Source organism: Macrobrachium nipponense, chromosome 14 (genome assembly GCF_015104395.2).
Source record: "Macrobrachium nipponense isolate FS-2020 chromosome 14, ASM1510439v2, whole genome shotgun sequence".
NCBI lineage: Eukaryota > Metazoa > Arthropoda > Malacostraca > Decapoda > Palaemonidae > Macrobrachium > Macrobrachium nipponense.
Window position 1 is genome coordinate 35,328,153 of NC_087207.1, and position 20,142 is coordinate 35,348,294.

The 20,142-nt window shown below is 48.8% G+C and overlaps 1 protein-coding gene across 1 annotated transcript in view; it reads right to left on the minus strand.

Moving 5' to 3' along the window:
• LOC135226460 (glycerol-3-phosphate phosphatase-like) overlaps positions 1 to 20,142 on the minus strand; it is a 182,075-nt gene that overhangs the window by 113,843 nt on the left and 48,090 nt on the right. Inside the window, exon 2 of the mRNA XM_064266055.1 lies at positions 18,353 to 18,513. Coding sequence (XP_064122125.1) covers positions 18,353 to 18,513 — 161 coding nt within the window. The remainder of the gene's footprint in view (positions 1 to 18,352; positions 18,514 to 20,142) is intronic.

Sequence of the window (20,142 nt, forward strand, 5' to 3'; positions counted from 1 at the left end):
CTGAACGATTGTCGTTATCGACCCACACACACACACACTATCATACAATATGAACGATCTCTGCACTGATTTCAGTCTGAACAAAGATTTTATCTCGAGAAGACATGGCATCATCTCTAGAGGAGACGCGTGCGATAGCGTCATATCGGCAGACAAACCCATACATTGAACTTATCTGTGTATGACGACTCAAGTCACAAGCCAGCAACCTGGTCATGACAGATTGCAGCTGAGATCATTCAGGCATGAAGCTCACCCACTTTTGCATTCAGACAAGCCCATACACAGTGTTTTTTTTGGCGAATGATACAGACAGTCATTCAGACAATCGTTCAGTGTATGGGGGCCTTAAGAACTCTACCACTTTGGCTAGGCTAAGATGGTTCAGGTTCGACAAGCTAGGGTAGGCCAGCTAAGAACTCAACCTTTCTAGGCAAAGAACTCAACACTTAGACTAGGTTAAGACAGTTAAGCATATTCAACTAGCTAGGCTAGACCAGGCTAAGAACTTAACTACTTGCTAGGCTAAGATGGTTAAGGCTAGGCTAGGTCAGGCTAAGAACTCATCATCTAGGTTAGGCTAAGATGGTTGAGGTAGGTTCGACTAGCTAGGCTATGTCAGGCTTAAGAATTCAAACACTTGCTAGGCTAAGAACTCATCCAGTTAGCTAGGCTAAGTCAGAAAGGCCAGCAGTTCCTTATCCTTCCTTCGCCTTGAAAGCCTTCTTGGTCCAGACTCAAGTACATACTAACCAGAGAGTAGGTTTGAATCCCAAGAAAGAGACAGGGCAAATTTTTTGTAGGAAAAATTCAAATGTAAATGAACAATGAAATGAGTATTCTTCCTATCTGGGAAGGTTCGAAGTCTTGGCACAAGACTTCCAATTCACAAAATGAAGGCCAGATGGCTGGAATGAATGAATCTATATTGATTGACTTTCTCTGGAGGATATCCGTCAGTCTTTTGCTATGGACAAAAGGCATTGCACAGACGTTCTGAACTACCATTGGGTAGGTTGTCATCTCTTCCACCAGAAGAGCTATGGTCTCGAATGATGGAATAAGATCTGAATTCACCTTTGACAAGGAAAAAACTGGAACACAGTGTGGCGGGATCACAAGCTTGAAAAACAAGTGGCAAATCCCCCCCCCCCACATAAACCTAATCACTCCAGCTGCCCAACTCACCCCAGTCACACTTTCCTCTTTACACTACTGCATCACGCAGGACAATTGACCTACACCTATACAACAACAACAAAAACTAACACAAAACACATGTACACTCCAGGGCTATGCTGTGCTGTCTGCTGGTCGAGGTCACTGAGACATTAACAACAACAAACCCAAAACCAAGAACCACAACCCAACAACACAACACCCAAGGACTGCAACCCAACAACAACCAAGGAACACAACCACAACTCAACAACACAGCAAACAACCAAGGAACACAACCACAACCCAAGACCACGGCACAAACAATCACCAACAACACAAAAAGGCAACACACACCCACTAACAACCTCAAGGAATCACAACAGCCCGCCAGCAACAACAACCACCCTCAACAACTCACAACATCACCAAGAAACCACAACAGCCCCCAACAGCAACAACCCTCAACACCACAAACAATCACGTACAACCCATCGGAACTCAAAAGCACAAATCCAACAATACAGACACAACCACTCCAAAGCAAACAACACCAACTAACAACAAATCAATAAAACAAATCAATAACACTGCTTACAAACCCTGAGAAGTCCGCTCCAAGTTTGATAATATGATAAACAAAAAGAATTCAACACCACAGTTGAAACTGGAATATGAATATAGAAAGAACACTAACAGAACAAAGGTTTATTTACAAACTTACTAACAAAGATAAATACAGAATGGTTTCTCCTATTTACATACCACAAGTGAAATCTTACAATATAAACTGGGAGAACAGTGAGGTAATGTTAATACTTGCTGGCAAGTTTCAGCTGGTGGAAATCAATGCTCGAAGCGATGGCTTCACAAAAGGAGAACTGTAACTTCTGACGTCTACTTGACTCCGTAATGCAGAAAATAATGTCTATTCTTGATACTCGAAGGGCAGGAACTCCTCAAAACCTCTTGTAGAACGATTCTGCTCTCAAAGCTTGCTCAATGTCGAAAATACCTCGGTCGTTCTCTCTAACTGGACGACTTGACCAGAATTCTACCAACTCTCGAGCCTTTTCCTCTCTGATCCTTTGTCTGCTTCTTCTTCTCTTATCTCTCTCTGATGATGATCTGTGACTCTCACTGATCTCTTCTACTTCGTCAGTCGTATTTATACGGTGGCCTGGGGGCGGGGCCTACGGGGGGCGGAGCATGAACGTCACAGACTCCCAAGATGACCAGAACGTTTTAGAAGAATCTCGACAAAGTATTGTATCATATTTCGCTGCATTTTCTGATGACGTGACTGCACGTGTCTCATTCCACAACACTCCTGCTGATTCTAGAACCATCATGAGGACAGGCGCCTCCAACACATGCACGAAAGCCTCCGTGCTGCAGAACTTCTCGAAGAAGATGCGTTTTCATTTCCTTTAACCTATCATTCGTCGCTATGAAGCGCTTACCATGACAAACACACAAAACTCAACTGACTTCCAGTGCTCAATATACTGCTCCCACACTACTAACTGTCACCAGCTCTCACAAAGACTGACTAAAAACACTCACTCAAAACACAGAACTCTGATCTCTAACAGCAGACAACCCAGAACTCACCAACAGCCAATACAGTCGTTAACCATCCAACCACCAATTACTCTCTCTCTCTCTCTCTCTCTCTCTCTCTCACACACACAGACGTTGTCAAATGGAACCCCATAACTCCTCCATAACAGCCGTGCAACGAACCACATACATGGACATGCAATGAATCACATACTATATGGACGTGTTATGAATCACATACATGGATGTGGGATGAATTACCCACATGGATGTGTGATGAATCACATACATGGATGTGCGATGATGTCCACGTACATGGATGTCAAAAAAAACCCGTACATGGACGAGCAATGAACCATGTACATGGAAGTGCAATGACACAAACGGTCGTGTGATGTAAACAATCCATGAGTGAACTCGTGGAACCACTCTTGCCTAGAGGAGTCTTGACCCCTACTCTGGAATGCTCATGACAAAGTAGGACTCCATCATGCGACAAATCATGTACTACACAGTCGTGATAATGTAGAAAGATCCATGTGAGACGTCAGGGAGAGGATCACGAGGTTCCAAGCCTGGTAACCAGCTTCCACCTCATATACGCATGAGTGTCTGATGACACAGCTTCCTTGCTTTAAAATATGATATTGTCATGATACAATAAAGTTTGTTCATACTTACTGACAGATATATATATAGCTGTATTCTCTGACGACCGACAGAATTTCGAAACTCCCGGCAAATGCAGTGGTCGGCTAGGTGGTTAGTACCCATTCCCGCCGCTGGGAGGCGGATACCGGGAACCATTCCCATTTTCTATTCAGATTTTCTTTACCACTGTCCCCTGAGGGGAGGTGGGTGGGTGGGTACTTGATATATATATCTGTCAGGTAAGTATGAACAACTTTATTGTATCATGACAATATCATTTTGTTCATGACACTTACCTGCCAGATATATATATATAGCTGAATCCACCAATGGAGGTGGGGAAGGGACAGAATAGAAGGATTTTGGAAACATTTCACATGCAGATGATTGACATCTTGGTTCCTTACCTGTTAGCATAGCTGACTTCGTGATTACTGTCACCCAAGCCTGCTTCTGCTTAACTAGAATTTCCAGCAAGGTGATCTGTCAACGGGAGCGTGATCACAATGTGACTAGACCATATTGACCATACTGAAGACATGAAGCATAATAAATACCACCAATCTAGCCCCACTAAAGTTAGTCCCATAACTTTCAGGCTAATTAAAGGAAGACCGCCTCAAGCGGCCAACCCTACGACCTATAAAAAAACCACCCATAATTAAAAAATCACACACATCCATTTTCTAAAGGATGGGGTTTCGTATTGCTTCTCGTCCCCAATACTGTATCCGAGGAAATGTATGGTCCAAGCGAGTAGCAATTCTCATATGTCGCCTTCACATCTCTGAGGTAGTGTGAAGCGAACACAGAGTTGCTTCGCCAAAATGTGGCACCCAGGATATCACTGAGTGCCATATTTTTCTGAAAAGCCACCGAAGTAGCTACCGCTCTAACCTCGTGAGCATTAACTTTTAGCAGTTTTAAGATCACCATCCGTGCAGGACGATTGAGCTTCCCTGATGGTGTTTCTCGAAGAACGCCAGTGCGTTCTTAAACATTGGTAATTCCGGCCTCTTGACCGAACACCACAGGTTGTCTGACGGGCCTCTACATTGTTTGGTCTTTTCCAGATAAAATTTGAGAGCTCTGACAGGGCACAAAACTCTCTCCGGCTCTCGTCCGACGACTCTGATAACCCCTTGATATCAAAGCTTTTAAGGCCAGGGGTTGGATGGGTTTTTCGTCTTAGCTAAGAACGAGGGGCTCAGCGAACACACCGCATTGTGTTCTCTGAAACCCACATGTTTACTCATAGCTTGGATTTCGCTAACCCTCTTAGCTGTTGCCAAAGCGGTTAGGAAAATAGCTTTCCTAGTTACATCTTTCAAAGAGGCAGCATGCATAGGCTCAAATGGGGCTGACATTAAAAACTTTAAGACAACATCTAAGTTCCATGAGGGAATCTTGTCTCGTGGAGCTTTTGAGGTTTCAAAGGACCTCAATAGATCGTGAAGATCTTTATCATTTGATAAATCCAAGCCTCTGTGTCGAAAGACCGTTGACAGCATACTTTTGTAGCCTTTAATCGTTGACACTGAAAGTTTGGTCTATATTTTCTAAGATGTAGGAGGAAATCAGCAATCTGGCTCACAGAGGTCGTGGAGAGGAAATATTTTCCCTTCTACACCAACTTCTGAAGACAGCCCACTTCGATTGGTAGACAGCTTGAGAAGATGTTCTTCTAGCGTTGGCATAGCTCTTGCCACCGATCTTGAAAAACCTCTCGCTCTGGCCAACTTTGGATAGTCTGAATGCAGTCAGACTCAGAGCGGAGAGGTTTTCCGTGATACCTCTCGAAGTGGGGTGTCTGAGTAGATCGATTTTTTCTGGAAGTGTCCGTGGGAAATCTACCAGAAATGACATGGCCTCTGTGAACCAGTCGCTTGCAGGCCAAAAGGGGGCGATCAACGTCATTCTTGCTCCTTCCGACGCTGCAACTTCCTTATTACCTCTCCCAGGAGTTTGAATGGAGGAAAGGCGTAGAGATCCATCCCCTTCCAATTCCAAAGCATGGCGTCTATTGCTATTGCTCCTGGGTCTAGAACCGGAGAGCAGTAAATAGGAAGCCTCTTCGTTTTCGCTGTCGCGAAGAGGTCTACCAGTGGGCGTCCCCAAAGTTTCCATAACTCCTTGCAAATCTCTGGATGGAGAGTCCATTCGTTTGGAAGCATTTGATGTTTGACGGCTGAGGAGATCCGCACGAACGCTCTGCTGTCCTGAAACGAATCTCGTTAGAATCGTTACATTTCTTAGGCTTCGCCCAAAGTAAGATTTCCCTCTTATCCTGAACAGGGAACGAGATAGAGTTCCTCCCTGTTTTTTTATATACTACGCGAGCGCCGTGGTGTTGTCCGAGTTGACTTGTACAATTCGTCCCACAATTCTTGACTCGAAGCGTTGAAGTGCCAAACGAATCGCCTCTAGCTCCTTGAGGTTTATGTGCCAGGACCTCTGTTCCCCTCTCAGAGGCCTGACACTTCTTCCTCCCCCAGTGTTGCTCCCCAGCCCGTCATGGACGCGTCTGAGAACACACTAGGTCTGGGCTCAGAACTTTGAGGGACATCCCTTCCGATAGCTTGATGGGATCGGACCACCACTTCAAATGCTCTTTGATCGATTGAGGGATTCTCAAAATCTCGTCTAGGTCTTTCTTGTTCTTCCAGTTGTCTGCTAGGAAAAACTGAAGCTTTCTGAGGTGCAGCTTCCCAGAGAAAAAACAAAATTTCTCCAGCGAGGAAATGGTCCCCAGCAGACTCATCCATTCCCTCGCCGAGCATATTTCCTTCTCTAAGAAGACCGATACTTTCTCTAAGCATTTTAGCTGACGTTCTATGGATGGAAATGCTTGAAAAGCCATGAATCCATCTGAATCCCCAGATACACGATGGACTGTGTGGGAATCAGATGGGACTTCTCGAAGTTGACCAGAAGGCCTAGGTCCTTCGTCAGCTGTAATGTCGTTATGTAGGTCCTCCAGGCACTGTTCCTTTGACGTGGACCGGATCAGCCAATCGTCTAAATAGAGTGAGGACTCTTATCTTCGAGAGATGGAGCCATCTTGCTACATTTCGCATCAGAAGCGTGAATATCATAGGAGCTGTACTCAGCCCAAAACAGAGAGCTCTGAATTGGAAGACCTGTCCTTTCAGAACGAATCTGAGGAACTTCCTGGACCGAGGGTGTATCGGAACATGGAAATAGGCGTCTTGGAGATCCAAGGACACCATCCAATCTCCTGGTCTCAGGGAAGCTAAAACAGACTGTGCAGTTTCCATCTTGAATTTTATTTTCCTTACAAAAGACTCAGCCTGCTTACGTCTAGGACAGGTCTCCATCCTCCCGAGTGCTTCGGAACAAGGAAAAGCCCGTTGTAGAAGCCTGGAGAGTTCCGTGATACAACTCTTTCTACTGCTCTCTTTTCCAACATTTGATCCAAAAGGTCTAATAAGATCTGTTGCTTCGAATCCTGATAAGAGGGCGAAAGGTCTATTGGCTCTATGCTTAATGGCGGTTTCAATAGAAACTTTTCTCGATCACTTCGAGTGACCAAGAGTTCGCCCCTCTTATCCTCCATGCTTCGGCGAAAAGAGCGAGTCTCGCCCCGACTGGTGTCTGGAGGGCCGAAAAGTCATTTCTTTCCCCTGGTTTTTGAGGGGCTCTGCCCCTAGGGAAAACTCCTCCCTTGAGCAGCAGCTCTCGAAGAGGCTCTTCCACGAAAGGGCTTATAATTCTTCCTAGAAGCTTGCGTGGTTCTTGAAGACATCTGATCAGTAGGACGTTTCGAAGACCGAGACAATAAGTCCTGCGTCGCTCGTTCTTGGAGATTTACTGACAAATCCTTTACCATCGATTGTGGAAAAAGATGAGCAGAAAAGGGAGCGAACAACAATTCTGCTTTTTGCGCAGGCGACACTGACTTAGCTGTGAAGCTACAGAAAAGTGCGCGTTTCTTCAGGACTCCCGACGCAAAATGTGATGCCAGTTCGTCGGAGCCATCTCTTACTGCTCTGTCCATACATGACAAAATACTCGCTAAGTCCTCTAATGAAATAGAATCTGGGCTTCTAGACTGCACATCCAAGACGCCCAAACACCAATCTAGAAAGTTAAAAACTTCTAGTTTTGTAAAGGCCTTTGAGATGGTGATCTATCTCTGACATTGTCCAAGAAACTTTTGCTGATGCCAGGTAAGATCTTCTAGGAGCCTCCACTAAGTTGGCGAAATCCCCTTGTGCGGAAGCAGGGATTCTTAAACCTGCTTCCTCTTCTGTCTCATACCACTTCCCTGATCTTCCACTAAGCCTTGTGGGGGGAAGTGCAAAAGAAGTCTTGCCCTTTGTCTTTTTGGATTCCATCCAATCGTGGATTCTTTTAAAAGCCCTTTTAGTTGAGAGTGAGGTTGCCATTTTAACAAAATTTGGAGTCTTCCTTGCCTTCGAAGAGGTTAGTTGCGAAGGTGGTGAGAGAGGAACTGGAGCTCGAAACTTCTCGGGAAACAAATCTTTAAAGACGAGTTAAGGTCTTTATAATCCACAGAGGATGAGGTTGTAGGATCCTCCTCCTCTTCAGAGACAGGCTCGCTTGACGATTTCTCTTCTAATGGAGACGTAGCTTATCCTGAATTGGACGAGAAGAAACCGAAGTTTCACCTCCCTTTCGAACGTAGGTCCTAGCGCTTGAAATCAATTTTGAAGAGGAGAGCCGGCTATGTTCTCCTAACCTTGACTTTCTCTCCGAATTTTCCAAACTAACGTCATACGATTTCTCTTGACGAGCACCCATATTGTAGTTTCTAGTACCTTGAAGCATTATGGCGCTTATCCTTCTGACTAGCGACCTGTTCTTTTCTTCCCAGCGCCCTCAAAAGCGTCCTCATTTGCGTCCTGGAAAGCGTCCTCATTTGCGTCCTGGAAAGCGTCCTGATATGAAGGACGACGAGCGTCCTTTCTAGCACTAAGCCTCGCGTCCTGAAAAGCGTCCTCATTTGCGTCTGACGTGATGGACGTCGTTTAAACGCTCCTTTAAAACGGTCTTGAGTTGTAATACGCCTAGCGTCCTCATATGCGTCTTCATATCCCTCTTCTGAACTAATATGACAATTTGTCGAAAATTGCATTTTTCCTAACTATACAAACCTGAGGTCCTTTAACAATAGGAAGTAGCTAGCGGCAGCTGGAACGGTCGTAAGCTTCGAACAAGGGGAGAACGGTAGTTAACTGCTTGTCCGATCGTCGCGCGCGCGCGACTGGGAGTAAAACAAATCACTTTTGCTTTTGGCCCATGCAAAATACGCAGAGTGAGGGGTGGCATGAGGAGGGACTTTATGTTTAAAGGACCTCAGTTTGTATAGTTAGGAAAAATGCAATTTTCGACAAATTGTCATTTGTTCCGATACGTAATACAAACCCTCGGTCCTTTAACAATAGGAAGACTCACTTCTTGGTGGGAGGAATCTGAGTCTTTTTGATGAACAGACTGGTGTTCGTCCATCCCTGGAATGCCTCCCTGGTCGTAAGAGCGAGGGAGGGATCCAAGCCTCTGTCCGATTGATCGGGGTGTGCACCGCAGGATCAATGGTCAGACCTCTGGGCCGAGTACTAAGAGAGAGGCAAGCGTATCTCTTCGTACCAGCATTGTAAGAACTTTTTCCCTTTACATGAGCAAATGTAAAGTAATGGGTTTGTCTCATGTTGGCATCCACTTCTCCCCCTTGTTGGAGAAAGTGGTGGATATTTACTCCTATCTCTAGTTAAAGAGATAGGATGGAGCTCTGTTGAATAGCTTACCTGCATCTGACTTCCTTTCCAGCAAGGTAACGACCGTATCCCTCTGCCCACAGGTAGAGGTAGAAAAAGATGGTGAAGAGAAGCCAGTCACTCTCTCATTCACGCATGCATTCTCCCAGTCATACCAGGAATCGATGCTGTTCTGCCTGCTCGGGTGCTGGGTAAGCTTACACAACGTGTTGAGCAGCCACCACAGGTCCCAAGGAAAAAGTATCCAAGGACTTGTGGGCAATATCCCGAAGGTAGAAGGACGTGAAGGTGGTCTGGTTGGCCCAGACACCTGCCTTCAGGACCTGCGCCACGGAGAAGTTCTTACGGAACGCTAAGGAGGGTCCGATACCTCTGACTTCGTGGGCTCTCGGACGGAGCGTACGGATGTCGTCGCTACCATCAGCTTCGTACGCTCTCCTGATCACCTCACGCAGCCAGAAAGAAAGCGTGTTCTTGGAGACTTCTTTCTTGGTAACCCCAGTGCTAACGAAGAGGCGTCGACACTCAGGCCTGAGATGTCGAGTTCTCTTCAGATAGCGCCGTAGCGCCCTCACAGGACAAAGCAGCATCTCATCCGCATCATTATCGGTGAAGTCCAGGAGGGAGGGGATCGTGAAAGACTCGAACCTGTCGTCAGGGATCGACGGATTCTGAGTCTTAGCTACGAAGTTCGGGACGAAATCGAGCGTCACAGATCCCCAGCCTCTGGTATGTTTAACATCATAAGAAAGGCCATGTAGTTCCCCATACTCTCTTCGCGATGCCAGGGCCAGCAAGAAGAGGGTCTTGAGGGTCAGATCCCTGTCTGACGACTCTCGGAGTGGCTCGAAGGGTCTTCGAGTCAAACTCCTAAGTACGAGAGTCACATCCCACGCAGGGGGCCTGAGTTCCCTGGGTGGGCAAGACCTTTCGAAGCTCCTCATTAGCAAGGATATCTCGAACGAATTCGAGATGTCCAGTCCCCTCAGTTTTAGGACGAGAGCCAAGGCGGCTCTATATCCCTTAACTGTGGGTACTGAGAGGAGCTTCTCTCGGCGAAGAAACACGAGGAAATCCGCTACCTGCTGAAGAGTGGCTCTGAGAGGAGACAGACCCCGTCTACGACACCAACCACAGAAGACGGCCCACTTCCCCTGGTACACAGCTGCAGAGGACTGTCTGACGTGTCCAGCCATCTCTGTTGCTGCGCTACGAGAAAAGCCTCTCGTTCGCAAGAGATGGTGGATAACAGCCAGCCGTGAAGTTGAAGGGACTGGACTGCGTGGTGGTACCGTTCTACGTGTGGCTGGGCTAGAAGGTTGTGCCAGGTGGGTAGTTCTCTCGGTGCGTCCGCAAGAAGAGCCAGCAGGTCCGGATACCAAACGGCTTGAGGTCGTTTGGGAGCCACCAGGATCATTCTGAGATTGGGAGTGACCAGCGCTCGACTGATCACTTTCCGAATCAGACAGAAGGGAGGAAAGGCGTAAGCGAAGAGGTTGTCCCAGGGGTGGTTGGAGGCGCGTCCTCTGCAGCTGCCCATGGGTCCGGCACAGCTGAAAAGGAAAACCTGAAGTTTTTTCTGTTGTGCCGGGTGGCGAACAGGTCTACGACCGGTCGCCCCCACAGGTTGAAGAGCCTTTCCGCCACATCTTGGTGTAGAGACCATTTGGTCCTTATCACCTGATTCCCGACGGCTGAGCTTGTCTGCTACTACATTCTTCGTTGGCCTGGAATGTAGCGTGCTGACAGCTCTATCGAGTGAGCCGTGTCCCACTCGTGCACCTGCACTGTCAACTGATGGAGCCGGAAGAGACACTAGCCCCCCCTGCTTGTTGACATTATGCCACTACTGTGGTGTTGTCGCACATCAACACCACTGAGTGTCCCACCAAGCGGTCCCGAAACTCTTGGAGAGCGTTGAACGCCGCCTTGAGTTCCAGGACATTGATGTGAAGGTGCTTTTTCGTGATGGTCCCAACACACCTGCAGTCAGCAACTCCTCCAAGGTGTGCGCCCCATCCCTCGGTCGATGCGTCTGAGAACAGAAGCATCTCCGGGGGGGAGGGGCTGAGTGCGTATAGGCACTCCTCTTAAGAGGTTCTTGTCGTCGAGGCCACCAGGCTAGGTCCTGCCTCACTTTGTCCGTGATAGCCACGGGAAAGTAAGGAGGATCCCTGGCCTGAGACCAACTCTCCCTAGCCTCCACTGGAGAGAACCGTAGGTGAAGACGCCCGTGAGGGACTAACTTCTCGAGTGACGACAGATGGCCGATCACGAATTGCCATTGCTGTGCTGCCTGTTCCTGCCGCTGCCCGCCACAGGAACCGGCCGGCTGCCTCCCTGAATTTGCTGATACGAAAGTCTGCGGGAAAGACTTGCCCTGCTACCGTATCTATCAGCATACCCAGGTACTTCAATCTTCTGCTTGGGTTCGAGATCGGACTTCTCGTAGTTTATCACGATCCCCAGATCGCGACAAAAACTTGAGGAGTCGATCTCTGTCCTGTAGCAACTGCGAGCGGGAGCTCGCCAGGACCAGCCAATCGTCGAGATACTCAAAGAGACGTATCCCGTTTCGAATGGGCCCAAGCCGACACCAGAGTGAACACTCGCGTGAAACACCTGTGGGGCTGGTTGAGAGACCGAAACAAAGTGCCCTGAATTGGTACACCGTCCCGTCGAAGATGAGCGGAGGTACTTTCTGGAGGACTGATGGATGGGTATTTGAAAATACGCGTCCTTCAGGTCCACTGAAAGCATTGAAATCGTTCCCCTGATCGGAGTCGAGCACTGAGCGTGCCGACTCCATCGTGAACCGCGTCGTGCGAACGAAGCGGTTCAGGGGGTGGAGAGAGGTCTATCACCTGGGCGCCAGCCCCCGCCCCCCGATGCCTTCTCCACTAGGAAGAGGCGGCTGTAAAGCCGGTGACTGGTCCTCCACGATTTCTACAGCTCGTTTCGCCAGCATGGTCTTGATCTCCTGTCGAAGAGCGTTGTCTTTGTTGGATCCCCTCCCCCGGACATATTTTGGTCTGCTTAGATGGACCTCCGGTTTTTGGGAGATGAGGGGGGGCCGAGAACTCGAAGGGTAGTAGTATCCCTCCCGAAGGACGTCTACTATCCAGTTCTCGGCGCCGTAGCGCTGCCAAGTCGCCCAATGGCTCGCTAGGCACCCCCCCACTTCCGGCAGCAGGTGGGGGAGGGGGGGGGGAACGCCGTCCCTAGCGTTTCCCTCCTCGTTTCGACTTCTTTCCAGCACCTCCTCGGGGAAAGGAGGGCTGGGAGGAGGGTTGATTTCGGCCTCCTCTAGCAGAAGTTGAAACAGCTGGACGTCTTCGCACGGTGGTTTGGGACGGTGGCAACCGTCTTCGCCGCCGTGGAAGCGCTAGCCAAGCTCTTTGGTTTTGGCCGCAGTTACTCGAGGTTGCCCAGGAAAACCTTCGAGACTGCCATGGTGGACTAAGCGGTCACTCTCGTCAGTGCGCCGCCGTTCCACCGCAGGCGTCCACCATCTCTCCAGGCGAGAGCTGGGGAACTCCTAAGAGGTCCATTTCGTAGCCCGAGTGCCGCTTCACGCCCGGCCCCCTTGGTCACTCGGGTAAGGACTGCGTCCCTGCGTTCGAAGAACCAAGTTGGCCACAGGTTAGCAGTCTGATGGGCGAGGTAAGAGATTGCTCTTCCTCAGACTGGCACAGTCTCCTGAAAGAAGCGTCGTCTTCGAGAGCAGAATCCCCCAGAGCCGGCCGCTACTTTGGATATTGTGAGGGACCACAAATCCAACCAGGAAACTGCCTGGAATGCTGCCATAGCGGTAGATTCCAGGGCAAGTGCCTCCTGCTTTTTTTTTTTTTTTTACTGCGAGAACCATAAGTTCTCCGACAGGCGCCTGCTTGCAGGGACACACCTGGAGTCAGCCTCGCTAACTCCGGGTTAACCTGTTTCGGCAATATCGGGTCTCAGATGGCACGTAAAATCGCCTCTGCCGCTGTAAGGAGGAGGAAGCAGCTTAGGAGGACCGTCCGGATTTTAGCGAGTCCTCCCGTCCGGAGACGAGATTCTCCACCTGATCCAGGACCGAGTCCGCAAGCTCCGATCGTGGCAACCCCATCATCATTTTGGGCTCCCTCTTGGGACCCCAAATGACTCGAGCCGGGACGTGGGCTCTGCTGGTGGTAGCGGCGATCCTTCCGCAAGGTCATTATGCAGACGCATCAACTTAATGACCTCTGCGAAGTTCCTCTGTATCTCAGGCGTCACAGCGTCTTGTGGAGTAGGACCGTCCAGTCCCCTCCAGCAAGAGCATATCCCTCGATACTCCTCCTTCAGAAGGAGGAACAGCGACAGACCCCTGACGGTCGCCTCCAACTACTTGCGCGTACGTTTCTGGTCGGTCCTAAGACCGTGCCTGAGCCGCACGGCGTCATAGCTGGGTCACGAGCGGCGCACCTCTCGTGATCGCTCCTTGGTACCTCGCTCCTCCCGGTATAGCCCGAGGAGGTTGAAGGTACAGGGAGAGGCAGACCTGACGCTCCCCCCTCCCCCCCGCTCGCTGGCAGGACCAGCGTGCGTGGAGGGGGCTGCTGCTGATCGTCAACCCGCGGTGACGGTCGAGCAGCAGGCCTAGCCTTGCCGCTCGCCTGGGCGATTGGCTCGGCTGAGAACGTCGAGACCGATCTCTAGCGTCAGGCGAGCTGCCGCTGGTCAACCGTCTCCGCCCGGTCCCATCGGGAGGGCGGACGTAGTTGACTGCTAGGCTCCCTTTTCTTGCGTCGAGGACCGGCCAGCGTTCCTCTCGGCGCGTCAAACAAAAAGCTGGTACCAGCCGTGGCTGGTACCCGCGGCCGTGGGGACTCCTTCCTCCGCCTCAACCCGTTGGCCGGTTCAGCGACCGTCACGTCAGCCCGAGCAGCCAGTTGATCGCTGCGAGAGCGTCCACTGGCCTGGCGAGAGTCCGCGTGCACGACTCTCGCCAGTCTTCTGCTCCGCGCCGCTGTCTTGGACGGCGAGCAAGCTCGGGCGTCAAAACTTTGGCTGGACGGTCCTCTTTGGAAGAGCGTCCACTCGGTGCCTCTCGCGAACGAGAAGCGGCCGTAGACGGAACCTGGTTTAGCGGCAGAACCGCTAGCACCAGGTGAGGACGCACCAGCCGAGGCTGGTGACCTCTGGTCCCCGTCGACTTCTTCTTTGCAGAAGAAGCGACGGGCCCCGTTCCCGAAGGAACAGGAGGACCAGCAGAAGAGTCCCCGACTCGCCTGAGCGAGCCGGGCCCTTAGAAGATCCCGAAGGAGTCCTTCTTAGGGGGGGAGGAGGCAGCCTTCTCTTTCTTCGGCTGTTAGCCTTAGAAGTCGAAGGGGAAGGAGAGGCAGCAGACGACGAAGAAGACGATGAAGACGACGACGACACCTTTCTTCCTCTTCCTCTTCTTTCTTCGCCAGGCTCCGCAGAACAGACGTCAGGTCTTCCATCCAGGAGGGAGCCGGGGCAGTTGCCGAAGCAACAGGGCCCGACTGCCCACCTGTCCGGAAAGACCTGAGCCGTGACAGCAACACCAGCAGCAGGAACAACAGGAACAGGTCCGGGAACAGCAGGAACGCAGGAACATCTGAAAGGGAAAGTGCAGGCCGATCTGAAATGGAAAGAGTAGCTGGAACAGCAGCAGGTACGGCAGGCACGGCAGGTACCACGGGAGAGCCAGGCGTCCTGTCGGCAGTTACCGACATCCGTGGCACTGGCGGCAGGTCCAGGGGGGTACTCTTTGGGCAGCGGAAGTCCGGGGTCGGCAAAGGAAAAAATCCAGGTGGTGGTGGCACCGTCCTCCTCCTTGGCACCCGGCAGCAATTGGTTTTGTATAGCCACCGTGGGTGTCCAACCGACATTATATGGGGCGTATATACCAGATGTGGTGGCATCTCATACGCTGGTGTCGTTATTGTGGTGGTAGTTGTGGTCACCGCACCATGAGTTGACCACAGCCGACCCCGCCAACCGCTGGAGCAACCCCTGGATGCTGGGCAACTCCCCTGCAGTCCCAGCGACTCCCACACCTGTCCCAAGTCGTCCTTCGCTGACGGCACAACCTGCGGAGACAATAGTCGGGTTAGTTGGAGGGGCTTCCCCGCGCCTGGGGCGAAACGAAACACCCCCCCCAGAGCGGACGGAAGGACCCCGAGTACAGCTGTACGTCCGGGTAGCGGGCGCCCTCCTCCACACTCGACGGATCGAGAGAGGAAAAGGACTCCGCTACCCCCCCCCCCCCGCAGGGGAAGGCGCGAAACGTGGGGGCTGGCCGGGAGGCAGGAAAGAGGACGAAGTGTCCGTCACCAAAGGAGTCACTGGACTTTCCGATGACTTCTTGGCCGGCCTAAGTCTCTTCCTGCCCTCGTACAGCACCCACTGCGCCTCGGACCAATTCATACAAACCACACATGGTTCGTTGCGGGAGCACTCTCGCCCCCGACAACGAGAACAAACCTCGTGGGGGCCTCCACCTCAACGAATGACCTGAACCCTCCACATTTACGCCCCTCCAGCCCGGGACAACACTCTACGGGCGACTGGAGGGCGCGGTGATATTTCCATTTCTTCCAATTCACTCATTGCAAGAATAATAGAATTGAGAAAAAGTACTTACAATCACTCCTGATATACAGAAGAGAAACAAATACTCAAGGTTGAAGCAAAACGACAAAGCGGGCGAGCGATGGCGAACACGTCCTTCCCACACACGGCCGAAAGCAAAAGTGGTTTGTTTACCTCCAGTCGCGCGGCGCGCGACGATCAGACAAGCAGTTAACTACCGTTCTTCCCCTTGTCGAAGCTTACGACCGTTCCAGCTGCCGCTAGCTACTTCCTATTGTTAAGGACCGAGGTTTGTATTACGTATCGGAACAAATCGTGAGTTTGAAGTCTCTCCAGCCGACGTTTACGACACCGAGCGTACCCGAGAAGCGTCCTTACGAGCGTCCTGATTAGCAAGGCGTTTCTTCTGTTGAATATTCTTCCTTCCTGTAAGCCAAGATCATTCCTTCCAATTCTATTTCTGAGCGATCCTTCTGAACGTTCTTCGACTCTTGGAAAAGACGACGGCCGCCTGTGCGGCACTTATTGTCTTTTTCTTTTTCGCCAATACTTCTAGAGACTCTATCAGCAGGACTTGCTTGCGCGTTCCTGATTGAGTCGATGAAGGTCTAGAAGGCGACGAATCAGAAGATGACGAAAGAACGAAGAGAAGCCGCAGGAGAAAGTCTAAATTTCTTGACGGGTAGCCATAGATCTTTTTTACGACTACGCGATCTTTCTTCTTTCTTGGCGAAAAACGCATCCAACTGTTGACGAATCGCTACGAGGGTCTTTTTTGATGGTGAAGAACCATATGATGGAATGAACCTTTGAGAAGAAGATGGCGAGGGACGCCTTCTACCTTCTCTCCAGACTCGAATCAGGACGCTCAGAAAGCGTCCTGAATCTCTTGTGTGGGATACTGTCTTCGAAGTCTTCCGGAGAAGACCGAAGCGTAAATCGAGGCGGAGGACGCTCTCGATCTCCCAATGAAGCGTCCTCTTCTGTAAGACCTTTCCTAAAGAGGGCGAGAAAGACGACGGCCGCCAGTGCGACGTCTTACGTCTTCCTTACCACTCTCAGTTGGAGAGGCCTTCCGAGATTCCCACCCACGGTGAGGTGAGGACGTCTCGGAGGAAGAGAAGCATTCCTTCAAGATTCGAGCTTGCGCACGATCTTTGGCAGCCTGGGATGCGTCTTCAGGATCTGCGAAGGGACGCCAGACCGGTGTTTTGATTCCCGTAACCCTCCTTCGGCCTTCGACATGTCCATTCCCTGTGTTCTGGGAGTCCGACAGAGGTCTCAACCTGGAGGCATTATAGGACCGATCTGACGCCCCCCTCCACATCACTAGGGGCACTAACATTATCACTACACTTTTGCACATTAGATTGTAGCACTTTCATTTTCGATTCAAGGTTCCGAAATCGATTCCAAAATGGTAGAAAGGGCATTCCCTTCGGTAACAATCACTTCCTTATCTGAAGGTGAAATTATAGGATATGCGTAACATGTTCTACAGATATGTTTAGATTGAGCAACTTTATCACTTTGACTTTTAACAGAAGCACTCCTGGAGGAAGACCTCCTAATTCTGTCACGCTCAAGTCTAAGAATGTAAGATTCATACGCCTTCCATTCGACATTAGTTAACACTTCACATTCTTTGCACCTATCATCCAACAAGCAAAACATGCCCTCTACAATTCACACACCAGTGTGTGAGGATCTACCGAGGCTTTTGGTAGCCTCACCTTACATTCTTCTACATCACACACTCTGAAACTAGTAGAACTAGATCCAGACATCTCAATTCTAAGAAAAATCAAAAGCAAAATCAAAATCCAAACCACCAATAGCGTATGCCAAATCACTAAGCCAAGTCCGAAACCAAAAGACAATCCAAATACTCAGTGACAAATAGGGTTTTCAAAATCCTAGGCGGAGGTCTGTAAACAGATGTTTACTGACCGGCGACAGAAGAAAATCTGAATAGAAAATGGGAATGGTTCCCGGTATCCGCCTCCCAGCGGCGGGAATGGGTACTAACCACCTAGCCGACCACTGCGTTTGCCGGGAGTTTCGAAATTCTGTCGGTCGTCAGAGAATACAGCTATATATATATATATCTGGCAGGTAAGTGTCATGAACAAACTTTACTTTTTAACTGGTTTCCAGCTGGTACCAGAAGATTATCCTATAGTTAAGAGCAAAGGTTTGTTCCGCGTATGAACAAATCATCTTTAAAAATTAAATATATCTAAATTTTTTAAAGTTTACAAAGTATACTATCTGCATCCACGAGAGTATGATCATTGAATATCTGCATCTGAAAATTTAAAAGATTGATATCCACATCCACAAATTTTTAAAAATTTATATAAGCATCCACATCAACAAATCCCATTCTCAGATATCTGATACATCTCTAGTGTAGTTTGGTAAATCCAAAGAGTACTGTAGTATTCTTTCTAGGTATCAAATTACCAGTTTAAAAAAAATGAAGCACTTCTTACTTCTATTACTAGTGGCAATTACTTTACAGAATTATTTTGTAATGAATGACGATTACTTTACAGAATTTGTATGTGCAGAATGACAACTGCTCTACAGAAGTCTTCTACATACCTAATTGGCTGATATAGATACTACTTGAAAATTACCTTCTCTGCAATAAATCCCAAACCTCTGCACTTTTCCACATATTCCTCTCTAGATTTGGTAGAGTTATTAGTAACATAAAATACTTTTTTCCCAAGGGCTCGAAGCTTGTTTAGAGCCTCATTAGCTTGTCCAATGATCATATCACCAGCCCACAAAACACCTGGAAAAAAAGAGCAGGTTATAGCTTCCTTAAATAAAGCACCTTTTATATTCATATTTATTACAGTTCATCTCTACTAGAATTGTATACTGAGGACCTCTAATAATCAGCCACTTTCATAAGAGCAATGAAAGCAAGAATAAAGGAGGAAGTAACTAAAGTGCTAGAAGGGAGCTGCCTGGGAGCTACTATAGGCAGTTAACCTCATGTTAACTGCAGAATCAGACAAAGGTCTTAGAAATATGTAAGATGAAAGAATGGAATAGATTACAGAAGGAAGCAAAACTGTAAAAGAAAAACAAAGCTTATCGTGATAATAAAGGAAACAGAGTAAATCCACTGTTCTGAATTAAATCAAATGTAATAGATGGTGTGAAAAATATGTAATTATTACCATAAAATTAAATTTCATTGCATACATACCAAACAATTATATAGCTGTAGGTTCCCTATGTGGCAGACCAAAATTCAAACTTCGTAGTGGCACCACCATCACTAACGTAGGTGACAGGATCTCCCCCTACTCGGGGGAGGAACAGGTACAACAGACCATATGCAGATAAATCGTTCTGCCCAACCATCCACCTGTGGGGGGGAGGGAGGGCTTTTAATTAAAAATTGTTTGCTAAGTATGCAATAAAATTTCATTTTATTATATTACATTTTTATTGCAGTCTTACCGAACAATTATACTACAGCTGATTACCCATCGCAAGGATGGGGGGGGGAGGCTGTGGATGTATTCTTAATTCAAAAATATAATAGGATTCTTGGAAAAAGAAACATCCGCACTGTTAGCGCTTGTTGCACCTTGCCTTTTAAGAGAGCTACTGCAGGAGAATACTGCCTCTGGTCAGTGCTCATGTTACATAGTAGAAAACTTGGTGCATGACCAATGACTGCCTCTCCATGGAATGGGATATCTTTGTAGTCATGGCAGTTCACTGCTGACTCAATGAAGGTAAAGCATGATATTGCCCTTGCCCTGGGTGAAAACCAGGTATAACCTACAAGAAAGAACATAATAACCATAAACTGTTACCTACACCAAATAAAAAACTTTTACCCACCGTACTAAAGCTGGTATCACACTAGTCATTTCTTGCTCGCAGTTTTGGCCAGCATCCAGCCAATGCTCGCGAGCAAAAGTGTTGTATCATCACACTAAGACCTCGTTTATATCACCACGGTGCCCAGAAATTGTCGGACTGTTGCAAAATGTGCTGCAGTTATGTGTTTTCTCGGAATCTTACATGAATGCAAGAGTAACAAAAAACGTTTGTGGGTTCGAGAGTGGCTCAGGAGAAGAGAAGCCAAAGGTCTGAGAGTACGTCCTATCAGCAGCAGCCATCTTGTTTGTTTACACTACATAGTCGCTTGCAGTTTGTGCTCTGTGCTTCCCGTCCAGTCGGGAAGCCAAAATCTTAAGCTAAAAGCTCCTGGTTTTCCATTTTCGACAGCAACGACTCGCTGCTGGAGAGAAAAAGGCCTAGTGTGAGGCCACCTTATGAAAGCATGAACTGGTGAGTACTCCAGGTACATAGTAACTCCAGACTTCCATTGACTCAACAACCATTGTTGTATAGGCAAATAAAACGGAGAGGGACCAACCCCCTGTGTCGTTTCTCC